Source organism: Watersipora subatra, chromosome 1, assembly GCF_963576615.1.
Source record: "Watersipora subatra chromosome 1, tzWatSuba1.1, whole genome shotgun sequence".
Classification (NCBI taxonomy): Eukaryota; Metazoa; Bryozoa; class Gymnolaemata; order Cheilostomatida; family Watersiporidae; genus Watersipora; species Watersipora subatra.
In genome coordinates, this window is record NC_088708.1 from 33,814,671 (window position 1) to 33,828,261 (window position 13,591).

The 13,591-nt window shown below is 35.9% G+C and overlaps 1 protein-coding gene across 4 annotated transcripts in view; it reads right to left on the reverse strand.

Annotated features, from left to right (window-relative positions):
- Positions 1-9,817, reverse strand: part of LOC137400979 (tRNA endonuclease ANKZF1-like) — a 28,248-nt gene extending 18,431 nt beyond the window's left edge. For 2 of the 4 annotated variants that reach the window (XM_068087330.1, XM_068087320.1), the window contains exons 1-5: positions 9,686-9,817; positions 6,445-6,634; positions 6,095-6,207; positions 5,295-5,391; positions 2,851-2,946 (exon numbers count right to left, since the gene is read on the reverse strand). In XM_068087330.1, the coding sequence (XP_067943431.1) occupies positions 2,851-2,946; positions 5,295-5,391; positions 6,095-6,207; positions 6,445-6,634; positions 9,686-9,748 (559 nt within the window). In that variant the 5' untranslated portion in view covers positions 9,749-9,817. Of the gene's footprint in view, positions 1-2,850; positions 2,947-5,294; positions 5,392-6,094; positions 6,208-6,444; positions 6,635-9,597 lie in introns of all 4 variants that reach the window. The other 2 variants (XM_068087325.1, XM_068087336.1) reach the window with 2 other exon arrangements.
- Between the last annotated feature and the right edge of the window lie 3,774 nt (positions 9,818-13,591).

A 13,591-nucleotide genomic window follows, 5' to 3' on the forward strand; every position in this document is an offset into this window, starting at 1 on the left:
GTTACACGCACCAATTAACTAGCAGTCTTAGCTGCCACAAATACTCCAATTTAGAAAGTCGGCATAACATGTACTGACAGGAAATATGTGATGAGATCCTAAAAAGATAGCATAAAACATTTGCTATTGAAAAGTTACAATATATGACCAGCAAATATTTGATGATCAATGAGCTAATCAAACTACAGTAGGTGCTCCTACAACGAAAATAATCCATTCCAGGACCGTTTACGTTATAGGGAATTTACGTTATATGACCAGTAAAATACATGTAAAATGCCTAATTCATTCCAAGATCTTTCCAAACTCACCCCTTTGGCCATGCAAAAAAGAAAAACTTGACTTTTTTAACCACATTAACTTTTTTAATTTGTGGACTGCACCGTAACAGCAGTATTATTGGTTTGCATTGACAACCTTTCTCTTTTTTATGATCAATCTCACTGGTTTTATAGATCATGATTGCAGTAATTTTACAACAAGTTGATAAGGACTGCACATTTTCGACATTCAATTTCAACGATTTGCTTATTTTCCTAAGCAGCGAAGTCTATTCTACAAAGTAAAGCTAATAACAAATATTTTGTACGCCTACAATAAAGCAAAACAACAAAATCTTTTTACTATAAAAAGCGGTTCTACCTGTTCATCGTCTATCTGTATTCAGGGGTCAAGGTTCGGATAAAAGATAACTTTCAACAATCTCCAACTCGTTACATCCAGATTGGTAAGCCGACGCTGTAATACCTGCGCCAATCGATCGCCTTCAAGTATTTATTAACAATTGCACAGCTACCTATTATGTTTTCTATCCTATTATTTTGCTATCCTACCTATCCTATTTTCTGCTTGGTCGATTATCGACGCATCTGATGATCTATTACGACGAACTAGAATTTCGCAAAAGTTATATACATGTATAATAAATATAACACTATATATATAAAATATATAATCTTCCGCAAGTGGGGCGAGATAAACTAACAGTCAAACCGATTTTGAAAACTCACCTGACTTGCCACTTTACATTATATGAAATTATTCACGTAGTACAAAGCAAAAACATCACATAAAATTTTTTACGGAATCTGGAAGTTATGTTATAGGAGGTATATGTTATAGGAGTGTCTGCTGTATGTTACATGGTCGAGTTTTGATCCTTACATAATAAGATTATATGCTCATGTTACCCTAAAACTTCTACTTGTACTGTAAAACTACTCTACTTTATTTGAACGCCACCTTTAATAGAATGCCATTATAGGAAAGGGTTGAAAATTACAGCGCCACCCTTTAATTGAATGCCACCTCTAATAGACTAAGACTTCAACATTAATTATGTTTGGTCTTTACGAACCCATAATAGAAAGTGATCAGCAGAAAATTCTCCACAAAGTGGTACTAATAATGACTCGGTTACATCAATAACAATTAATTCTTCTGTTGCTGTAGTGGTTGCCATGGTTTTAGTGACGGTGTACCTGCGAAGATCGATCGTCACAATCATCGGAACTACACTCTGATTCCAAGCCACAAAGAAATAAACCCACACATTGTCTTCAGATTTGTCCATAATGTGGTTTACAACTTGACCAAAAGACTCCAAAATGTCTAAATAAATAATGAGAATGCTCTTCGGTCACAGTGTACCATGACAGCAATCGCTATGGCGTATCAACGTGTGTTTACTAACTCCTAATTTCTTCGACTTTCTCCTCAAAACTTTATAAACAACACCATCAAGATAATGATAAATGTATTTGTCTAACATTTTTACTCAGAGTAGTTCCTTGTTTGGCTCGGTCTGATACTTCAAGGTATATAAAAAACCAATTAGCAAAAATGCTGCCGCCGACATTAATGCCGTTCTACCGAAAAACACAGGCGAAATTCCCATCGCTTCGCCTGTAAAAAGGCTAAATTTATCTTCCCAAAGTTCGGACGATCTAGTTGACAAATAATGCACCACCCTCAATTTGAATTTCACCTTTAATAGAACAACACTATAACGAAAGATTGAAAAATACAGCACCATTGCGCTAAAATAGAGGTTTTACAGTAGATATAATTAGTTATGACACAAAATGGCTTCTCCTAATATTGATCACAGAGTTGACTGAGACCAAAAGAAATTGCCGAACTTGTGATCTGTCATCAATTAGTATTAGCCATAATGAAAAGAGCCGTGGAAACTATGTTAGAGTTTATAGATCCTAATGAATGCTTCTCTAGCTACACATACAACACATGCATCGTCGTAAATCCGATAGTATTTATTTGAGAACGAGTCTCCACTAGAGCTTCACAATTTCCAAAAATCACCAGACGATTCGATATTACTTATTTGCAATATCGAACCGTCTGGTGATACACCATCAATTGTCCATATATAGACTCACGATATATCACGATATTATTATTATGTGAAAAAACTTGTAAATTTATTTGTATATTTTAATTTAGAAAGAAACTTTTTTGTGTTCGCGATAATTAGAAACAATTACTTCATGTGTGTCCATGCGCGTGAAAGGCCATGGAATGAGCGTATTTTACAACTAGAAGGCCTGTGTGTTTTAGTTCCAGCATCACTCACTCCAACAATCGTCAGGTGTGAGATAAATAGCCATTACATGATTATATAGTTTATACAATTGGCAATATCTCTTTAAATGGGGGTGATTTTCGAATCGCCCTTCCAAATCGTCACCAAACAATTAAATGACCATATAGTGAAGATCTAATTTCCACTCCCTGGTCACTCCACACTTGACCACTTGGTCACTCCACACTTGACCACTTGGTCACTCCACACTTGACCACTTAATATGCTAGTAAATCTAGGATACCTACCCGTGTCAAATAATCGACAGCTGACCTTTGTCTCACTCATATCGTCATTCTCATCAACATCACTCGGGTCAGAACCAGACAAACTTGAGATGTTGTCTAAAAATATAAAAAAGTGCACCCCTGAGTTACGATTGATCCTGTTATACAGTTTTTTCACCTTATCAAGAGGAACACAATGTTTTTTTCGACCCTGCCATATGACTTTTTTTCCCCATGACGTCAACAAAAATATCTGGCATAAAATTTGGCAATCAATGTGCTCAATATGTCGGAAAAATGAAGATGCCGATATACTATTCACCAAAATCCTTCCCACAACACAACGCCGAAAGAGATACAATGCTCGCCCTCTCTCAGTTCGATGTTATTCATAATAAGTTATAGTGAGAGCAAAACCGAAAACAGATAAGTGATAAATTTTTAGACAATGACAAAATTGGTTTAGGTTGGTAAAATACATACTAAAACATAGCTTCAACTCTTTCACTACCACATTAAAATCTTACCGAATATTCTGCCCGAATTATTAAAGTGAATTTTTCGAAAAACCGATATAGCGCTAGTATTTAAGCAATATCTCGAGAATAAAAGCAGATATCGTTTTACTGTAAAATGCATCTTGTTCAAAACAAAATTCTCTACAAAATAAGTATACAGTGAATTCCACTCTCATACAATCTCCAACGTTTTGCGTTAAACGAACGCGTGGGTTTTTCCTGGCCATGACGATAGCGATCTGGTTTTGCCGTTTCGAAAAATAATTAGAAATGGAATCGTTGAACCAAAAAAGTTTTTTTTAGGTGCACGTGATTGGCAACAAGGTTGTTTTACTGGAAACAATATTTGCTTGGTCTAGCTAATGTGTGGGCTTCGTAATGAAAAGAAAAGTGAAACTCTATTGATAAGCCGATATATCGTTTTACGGTTGGTACTTTTATCACCGCGGAAATGTTTAACCAAAAATTTTTTTATTGATAGCAAGTGATTGGCAACAAGGTTGTTTCACTTGAGACAAAAGTTTATTGGTCTAGCTATTGTATAGGCTTTGTAATTAAAAGAAAAGTGAAACCATATTGAAAAGCCGATACATCGGCTTACGGTCTGTACTTTAATTACCACGAAAGCCGATATATCTGCTTAGGGTAGCGAAAGACTTAAGTTTGTGTTTAGTAAGCTAAATTCATTTAAGTTAAGTTCAAAGTTTATATTATACGTCTGTCTCGAAGGAAACAACTCCTTACGGTACGTACTGCACATTGTCCAATGTAATGTTAGATTTTATTGCAGATCATAAGCACTTAATACACTAAAGTCACTGTAGGAAACTAGTTACTATGGTTAACATACCATTAGGTTACTAATTTTTAATATGTACAGTACGTATATAAAATTTTGATGTTTTTATCAGGGATGTCTGCATTAGATAATTACTATGGGTTTCTATACCACCAATGATATACAGCCCCCCAAGGATAGCCGACGGCTATCATATGGGCGGGGTTTAATGATGGAGCTCAGTTAGGATTGTGCTAGCCTGGGTTTCAGAGCAAACACAACTCTCGCGGGGCGGTCGCGTTGCCTTGTTAGGTTTTGGAAAACACGACTCGCTGTTATCGTTTCATTAGCTCATTCAGTCAGTAGACACGCGGTTCATAATAGCAAACCTTGAATTTCTACAATGTAGGGGTGATACCAAACCAAAATCATGGATCCGTGCAAAATAAAACATTTCAAATTACCTACTTTTAGTAATTTTAAAATTGTTAAAGGTCGTAATATATGCTTAAAGTTGAATATAATTTACCCGAAATTACCCGAACAACGGCCTTTTTTTCCTAGTTTTTGATTAATATGTTGCCATCCCTAATAGAAAATGACAAAGTCTTTCATCGTTCTCACATTGTTTTACCTGGCCAATAAGATGGGACAGCGGGCAAAGCTGTGCAGTGTAGTTTTTATACTCAAAATCTAAATACAAAACCGAATTTAGGCTATTTTACGATTGTGACTATTAATATCACGAATGCTTGCGAATGGCAACTGACTGATCATAATGGTGACAATATTGGAATACTATATTTATTTGACAACAAAATGAATTCAACAGATAAGTAAAATAACCACTACAGTTCATAATATTTGTAAATTTACAGGGGACTTTATTCAGCATATTTGTTTGTTCGGGTGCCGTGTTCGGGTTCATCCCAACGGAGCTCCATCATTAAACCCCGCCCATATGAGAGCCGTCAGCTATCCTTAGGGGCTGTATATCATTGATACCCAATACAACATTTTTGCCTTACGATGCCAACACTGGAACAAATTAATGTTGCATGGCAAGGGTTCACTGTATATGAAAACGTGAAGGGCTGAGTTTACATATGATACACAACAGAAAATACATAAACGAATCGGATAAGACATCTATGACACTATAACATTACCTGCAAGATCAGCAAAATCCATCTCTGTCACATGATTGGCTCCATTCAATCGCTGCTTTAGATTAAATCTGTGCCAGTCAGTCTTGAAATGCTCTTTCTGAAATAGTGTTCATAAAACAGAATGTCACAGCTGTCATTAACTTATCATCGGATCAGAAGGTACATAGAAGCAACCAACTTACAAGCTAAAGCACAAGTACAAATTTTACATGTGTGTAGACGATAACGATGAGTGCTTGATATTTACATAAACCCGACGAAACTGTAACCAAACGAAAAGTTACGCAATCCCCAGAAACAAACTAATACACATGCTACCCCCACCCCCTACCAAACCTATTACATATTGATAAACAAAACACTTCTGTATATATACCTCTGCAAGCGACTTGATGTATGCGGAGTTTTTCATCTAAAAATGCCAAACATCTATAGGCCACATATACAAGCAATGACATCAGAGGTCATAAGCAACATGTGGCGTTCATACTTGGTTGTACCAACATGTCTGCATGACTAGTTGTTTTCAATAGAAAATGGCAGAGGTGTTTAACAAGACACGTTTAATAGATGGACACTTAAAAATGGTCTGTGAGTAGCCTTGGTAACTTAACGATGTTATGTTTACAAGTTGAGGTGAGTGTAACGGAGTTAGCATCACCTGAGCTTTTTCTTACAGTGGTGATTGACCTATAGCAGGTTAAAATGAAGGCCTATCTCGACAACATGTAGCAGTTTGCTCAAATTAACTATTCACTAATTAGAGAAGATATGAATAAAAAGAGGCACTCCAAACCAACCTGCTCTTCCCTGTCATTAAAAACAATTCCACAAGTAACACAAGACATGATGGCGGGTATCTGTAGGTTAGTAGGTGTTGCTCTCATGATTAGCTCTTTTTTAAATGCATCATCTATCAAAGAAAGAACACAGCAACTTATCTATAAAATCGCTAAAGAATGAGTATTTCACGAATTGGATAAACCTTGACCTTTCAGCAGTGTACCAGTGTGTTTACAGTAACAAAATCTAGAATAAATAAAGTACTATCTGATAAGTTCAAGTAGACCTAAAATGATATTACACTGATAATCAGCAGGCAGACACAGTGAAGTATGTAGTACAAGTAACAGATACAATGTTAACACACCGACATAACCGTGTAGTAGTCCAACAGTTACAGGTTTCAGATCGTGAAGTACTTTATCTAAAGCAGCGCTGTCAGAAGTAGAAATTAGCTTCTTCTCTCCTCTACCTTTCTTGTCAAAGTGAGCAAGTGAGCCAGGCATGGTATAGCTAGCTTTCCCAAGATTGCTTCTATTATAACAACTGGCCTTCTGCTGCACACAACATAATGCTTGAATTAATTGGAATAAAGCCAAAACTTCATTTTAAGACCAGTGAAATCACCTCTCGTATTTAGAAAATTTATTTACCTGCAAAGTTGTGAAAAAAATTAATTTGCTAAAGTTATCTATTAATGATGTTTATGACATTTTGCACAGACAAATGTTTCATTTTAACTCTTGTCTCAGACAGCGTATCTCTAGATGAACTCTTAGGAGAAGGCTATAAGTAAAACTTCAATGCTTGTGTAACTCAGCAATGTGTAACTCATCAATAACTGCTAAGCTAAATGAAACACGACTACTTGAAAAATACTAAAACACAACCTCATCTTTAGAATGTAGAAAGACTTTGGTCCTTTCTGAAAAAGAAAATTGCAAAATGGGAAAGTGTAAAAAGGTAAAACATTTGTTATGCTTAAATCAAATCACATGAATTCCAACTAAATGGCCAGAAATTCGTTAGCAAAGCTATAAACTGAAAAAGAATATACCGACTGAGACAGGACAAAAGAAAATTGTGTCCAATCACAAGATTATCTGCTGCGATTAGCCAAAGCAGCTCTAATATTGTTACACTGTTACATATTTGTAGTTTATTGCTGTTCTAGCAAATTGAAGGTAGAGTGTTTTTGTAAAAAGTGACTCTCACTTTATAGCTGAGGTTCTTCTGCTTTGAGTAAAATAAAAATGTATTAGTTTAAATTTAAGTTCTTTCTATTAAAGCATTAGATGAACGCTACTATTCACCACTCTAGCTCAGTCTATTCCATTAAAAAACTTTGAGGGATGCTTGATCAGCTTAAATTGTAGTTTCAAGAACCTTTAGCCAGAGTTAAATAATAACTGCAAGTTTAATCATTAGTCAACTATTTAGTATGATGACATTGACCTTGTTGGAGAAACAGCATGATTGCTTCGCGTGCCAGTCTGAGCGCTTCTGTTTACTCAACGGAATATGAACTCTTGTCTTTGATTCTGCAGTTTCTCAAAACATTTTTTGGTGCAAGCTAAATTTTCTAGCTGACTTCCGTATAAGATTTAGATCACAAATTGTAAAAAGACAGGCAAAGTTTGCTGGTTCTCAACTATCAATTACACAGGCTGAAGTCACAGGAGAATCAAAAGATCGAAGCCAAATTCAGAGCCCACTTTACAACTGAGGTAGATGTCTTAAGAAATAAAATACAAGTGTTGTATGTTGCAGCTGCGGAATATAAAACAGCTAAACGCTTAAATAAGAATTGAATTAGTTCTGAAACTACTTCATAAAGCAGACCAAGTATGCCAATAAAAATATATTGATAATTGGTTCGCCAAATTAAACATTTAAGTAATTTTTTAATAAATACTGCAAATTAGGTTACACATAGCAACAATACAAACGCACTATACAATCGATGTAGAAGTAGCTAGTAAAACTGTTTTTATTGCTACTTTAGAGACATGCAAAAGCAAGTGTAAGCTGGGCGATACGAGAAGTAGTCAGTGCGGAGGTAAAGTGCAGATGTAGAGATAACCGCCCTAGTATGATTGGCCCTACTTGAGACTAGTTCCAGTATAAACTAATTTTCTTTTTGGTTTTATTTTATTATTGATATGTACTTGGTGTTCCTTTTAATTGTCACCTTTAGCCTCTTTACTCTCCCTTACAAAACTGCAATGCTTCTACAAATATTTGCTTGACTTTTACGTCGTATGAATTCTTTGACAGTATGTTACATGGGTAGGTCAACCTAAAAAACATTGGATGGGATAACATATATGTTGATGACACATACATTCTCATTAACTTTTGGTCCAAATACTTCCGATGTTTTATGAAAAGTATCTAGCTGCCAAGTATCTCACATTACCAAAGCTTAGTAGGATGCCAAATGTAACAAGAACAATAATCTTGTTAAAGTCTATTAATATATAATAAACTGAATAATGATTGGCGCTGCCATAATGAATAATTGGCTAAACATTAGTTTCATGGGTTGAGCATAAATGTTCAAAATTTATAGCTCCAAAAAAGAAACACAGCCATGAACAGTTATAATAATACGAAAAGTGAAACCACCTCTTGTATATATAAAATTTATTTTCCTGCAAAAGTTGTGACAAAAGTTAATTTGCTAAAATTATCTATTAATGATGTTTATGCCATTTTGCACAGACAAAATGATTGCTGTGCAAAATGGCATTGTGCTCGCATAAGAAAAAGTATGCAAGCCAATATATTGCAGTTGGTATACTTTCATACTAGATACATACCAGATACATACCTAGATTCATACCAGATACACCAAATCAATCTACATATTTGCTTCGCGGAAAGTTAATGTACCATGTGTTTAATTTTCACTTTGTTCTAGCTTGTTAATATTGTTTGAATGAGTCAATAAAATATTTTGCAGCGTGATTTCACCTCTTCTTAACAGTTTCAATGTGTCATACAATTGTAATTAAGATGTACTCTATAAGACAATCAATCTTGAATTCACAGGCAGTACCCAGATACTTTTTTAACTAGAGTATTAACTAAAAATATGTTTCAAAACTTACCTTTCGACTGCTTCTGTAACTCATATTTAATTTACAAGTATTTGGTAAATACTTAATAGTATGAGCCAGTCTTTTTTATTAACGCAAATACTTTGTCGCGATATAAAGAGACTTGTAAATTATTATTATTAGGCTTATATATGTTGCTTTTATGCAAGTCAGAAAACAACTGAATAATGTAATGACATAAGGTTAGTAATAAAATAGCTATTACACCATCGTTGAACATCGTTCTATCACAATCCTCATTTAAAACGCAATTGGTACATTTCGCAATCGAAAATTAACATTCGGTTGGGTACAGCACGAGAGCAATCTGTTTATATCTAGCTTTATATTACTTTCACAAATTAGTTGTAGACAAATAAGATTGAGAAATTATACCTTGTCGCTCTATTATGATTTACCTTTATCATCAGTCGTTAAATATCTTCTATTGCAACAATCGCGGGTAACGTTCAAACTACCAGTTATAAATTATACAAGCCACAGTACCTGTTCTAAATGAGGCACCAACAGCTTAATATATTTACGGGCTACAATTTTGCCATTCAACATTATCAGTAACGACTTCCTTTGTCGTTATAACTGATGTCATACATCGGGAGAACCAAGGTGCGTCATCAGTGAACTATTTCTGTGAGAATTGGCATAGTTTGCTACGCTGTTTTGTCCCTAATTTCACCATTCGTGGCAATTGCGGAGTCGAGAAATTTGACTCACGTTCTTCAATAATGGAAAGAAAGAACAACTCTCAATTCATAGCTTGGTGTGTTTTCTCATAGCCTGTCTTGACAAACTGTTGTTTTTTGTGGAGTTGTCCCCCGGCGAGCGGAGCTAGCGAAACAACTGTTGTTTTGCTCGCTCCGCCCGCCGGGGGACATCTCCACAAAAACAACAGTTTGTCAAGACAGGCTAGTTTTCTCTCTGTATCAACAAAGTGTGCTAAATACAACGCTTCCTGTAATACAATCTGCTGCGCTCAAATGAAGAGCCCTAAAACAATTCGTTATACGCTCCTGAAACTGCCATTAGAAAGCTGGATGGTTACTTGAGCAATGAAAACTTTTCAGTAGCTGAAACCTATGCAGTGCCATTTTGTGCTGTTTTTTCAATAGACAATGGTATTGAATTACCAACATCTTCTAAGTTTGTTCAGATTGACCCAATTCTTATAAATTCAGAAAGAGAGTTCTGAAACAACTTGAATCATTAGATCCAAGAAAGGGTGCAGGTCCTGATATGCTCGCTCTTACCCTTCTAAGGTTCCTTGTCCCATGCATATGCATAACACTCTCATATATTTTTCAGTACTCTTTGCATAAAGGCTCAGTTCCAAACAACTGGCGATAAGCAGATGTGATACCAGTTTTTAAAAAGGGAAGTCGTACAAAGACCTCTTTAATTGCTCGTCTAGTTTTCTAACATTTATAGTTTCCTAAGTTCTTGAACATATATCTCATACCGTTCTCATACTTAGACATCTTTTGAATGATTACCAGCATGGTTTTTGATCCCGTCATGGATGCCATAACTGACTTAATTGATCTTTTTGATCAAGTTATCTCTGTGGATGTTGCAGTCCTAGACTTTTCAAAAGTCTTTGAAATCGTGCCGTGTTACATTCTTTGCTTTTCCTCATCATAGTCAATGACATGCCTGATTGCATTAAATATTGTAAGGTTAAGCTTATTGCAGATGACTCATTTTTTTCTTATGCAATTACGATCCCTTCGTGACCCCTTCATGCGCCAACCAACTGCAAAATGACTTAACTACCTTTTACAGTGAACAATAAACTTTTAAATAGAATTTTTCTTAAAAATTTGAACATCTTAGGATTAAAAGAGATACCATCCCTGAAAGTGATAGTAGTTCATATTACATGCTACAGACACCATTTACACAGGTTGATCATGTAAAATCTTAGGGTTACTTATATATCAAAAGGCAACACACGTTTGACCAACCTATTGTTGGTGTTTGCGAACAGGCTACTGGGGTGCTGCATATGCCTATGCTATAATAAATGTATGGGAGCTATGTCTAAAACCCGCACAGTTGCTCACAAAACACTTTGCAAGCCCGTATCCGTGCATACTTTCCAATGAAAGAGAAAATCATGGAATTTGTTGCATTTTCACATGCAATAGAAAAAAGCAATGATAACACAGATATTGATCAATTGGCCATAGTCGTTTGAGGTAAAAGAGAACTGGGTTAATTCCTTGTTTTATGATGTGATTTGTAGTGCGCAATATAAGTGCAGAAGAGAATTCGTAATACTTTTGAGCATGAATATCTCTCAAGCTCTACTGGACAATAACAGTACCACTACTTGACAATATAAAGCAAAAGCCTACAATTGATATAAGAATATTGGAATCAGAATATGAAAAGGTCAGAATATATATTTTTATAAAATATATAAAACTTTATAAAAATATAAAATATATCCAATGTTGCTCACTGTAGCTCGTGGAGAAAATGGAGAGTCGATACTAGTAGATTTAAAGAGTCCTTTAAATATAACAAATGTTTCCTCCTCACCATCATAGATGTATCACTTCTGACTGAGTAGTGGGTAATCTATTGTAGCCATAATTGACCAGCTTTTGATTAAAAAGAGAGGGCGCCTCTCATTGATCTTCTGCCTTTTATATATACTAGTACCCGTTCAGGCTAGTTTGCTGTGAGGGATCTGCAGATGTGACGATAAACCACAGACAATATCTGCCCAATAATTTATACATAGCTACTGGTAATTACAGAGCTGGTGATTGGCATGGGCATGTTGGTCTACTTAACTAAAAGTCGCAAGTTCAAATCCAATATGATGCAATTTTTCTTCCCAAACTCTAAACATGACTTTTGACAGATGGATGGACAAACATGACTTCTGACAGAGAGGCGGTCAAACATGTCTTCTGACACACGGATGGACAAACATAAACTTCTCGCAGACGGACGGACAAACATGTCTTCTGACAGACGGATGGACAAACATGACTTCTGACAGACGGATGGACAAACATGACTGACTTCTGACAGACGGATGGACCAACGTGAATTTCTGACAGACGATTAGACAACCATGACTTTTGACAGACAGACGGACAAACATGACTTTTGACAGAGAGACGGACTAACATGACTTTTGACAGACGGACGGACAAACATGACTTTTGACAGAGAGACGGACAAACATGGCTTTTGACAGACGGATGGACAAACATGACTTTTGACAGACGAACGGACAAACATGACTTCTGATAGACGGACGGACAAACATGACTTTTGACAGACGGACAAACATGACTTCTCACAGACGGATAGACAAACATGAATTTCTGACAGACGATTAGACAACCACGACTTTTGACAGACAGACGGACAAACATGACTTCTGACAGAGAGACGGACAAACTTGACTTTTGACAGACGGATGGACAAACATGATTTTTGACAGACGGACAAACATAACTTCTGACAGACGGACGGACAAACATGATTTCTCACAGAGGGATGGACCAACATGGCTCATATGATAGTAAAGATTTTTTAATTTTAATATTATTCAGAGAAACTGACCAATAGTAGCTATTGGTAGCTAGTAGCTACCCCAGCCTTGTATCCTAGTAGCTAAACCAGCCTTGTATACTAGTGGCTACCCAAGCCTTGTATCCTGGTGGCTACCCTAGCCTTGTATCCTGGTAGCTACCTTAGCCTTGTATCCTATTGGCTACACTAGCCTTGTATCCTAGTGGCTACCCCAGCCTTGTATTCTAAGGGCTACCCCAGCCTTGTGTTCTAGGGGCTACCCCAGCCTTGTCTTCGAGTGCCTCTTCTTGAGTTTCACTCGACTAAGCATGAGGGAATGAAGGATTCGTTTTTAAATATATTTAAGCGGAAATATGATTAAAACACGATGAACACCGCAATCGCTTTAATTTTCAATTTGTGACTACCGAAAGTAGATGACATTGTGATTTCTTCGGGAATGTCTTATTGACCTGGAGATTACATAAACATATAATCAACGGTAAATAAACAAAGTGAAATATAATAATTTTGGACCACTAAACTGCATGTAACGTGAAAAGGTTAAGAACCAAATACCTTTATAAACAACATGCATAGATAGGTTATAGAAAATTACAATAATGAAATAATAAATTCATAAAAACAATCTTAATAATGGTACATTTACCATGAGAGACATTTAGAGTTGCATTGTCAAGTTGCATTGTCTCTAAATGCATGCCCATGCCCGACGCATTTCTGAGTTACACTGGTTTGTATCTTTATATCAATTTCTTGAACACAGATACGTATGCTAGTACTAACAACTGCTAGAGTTCATATTAAATATACAAGTAGTAAACAAACTGCGGGAACAAG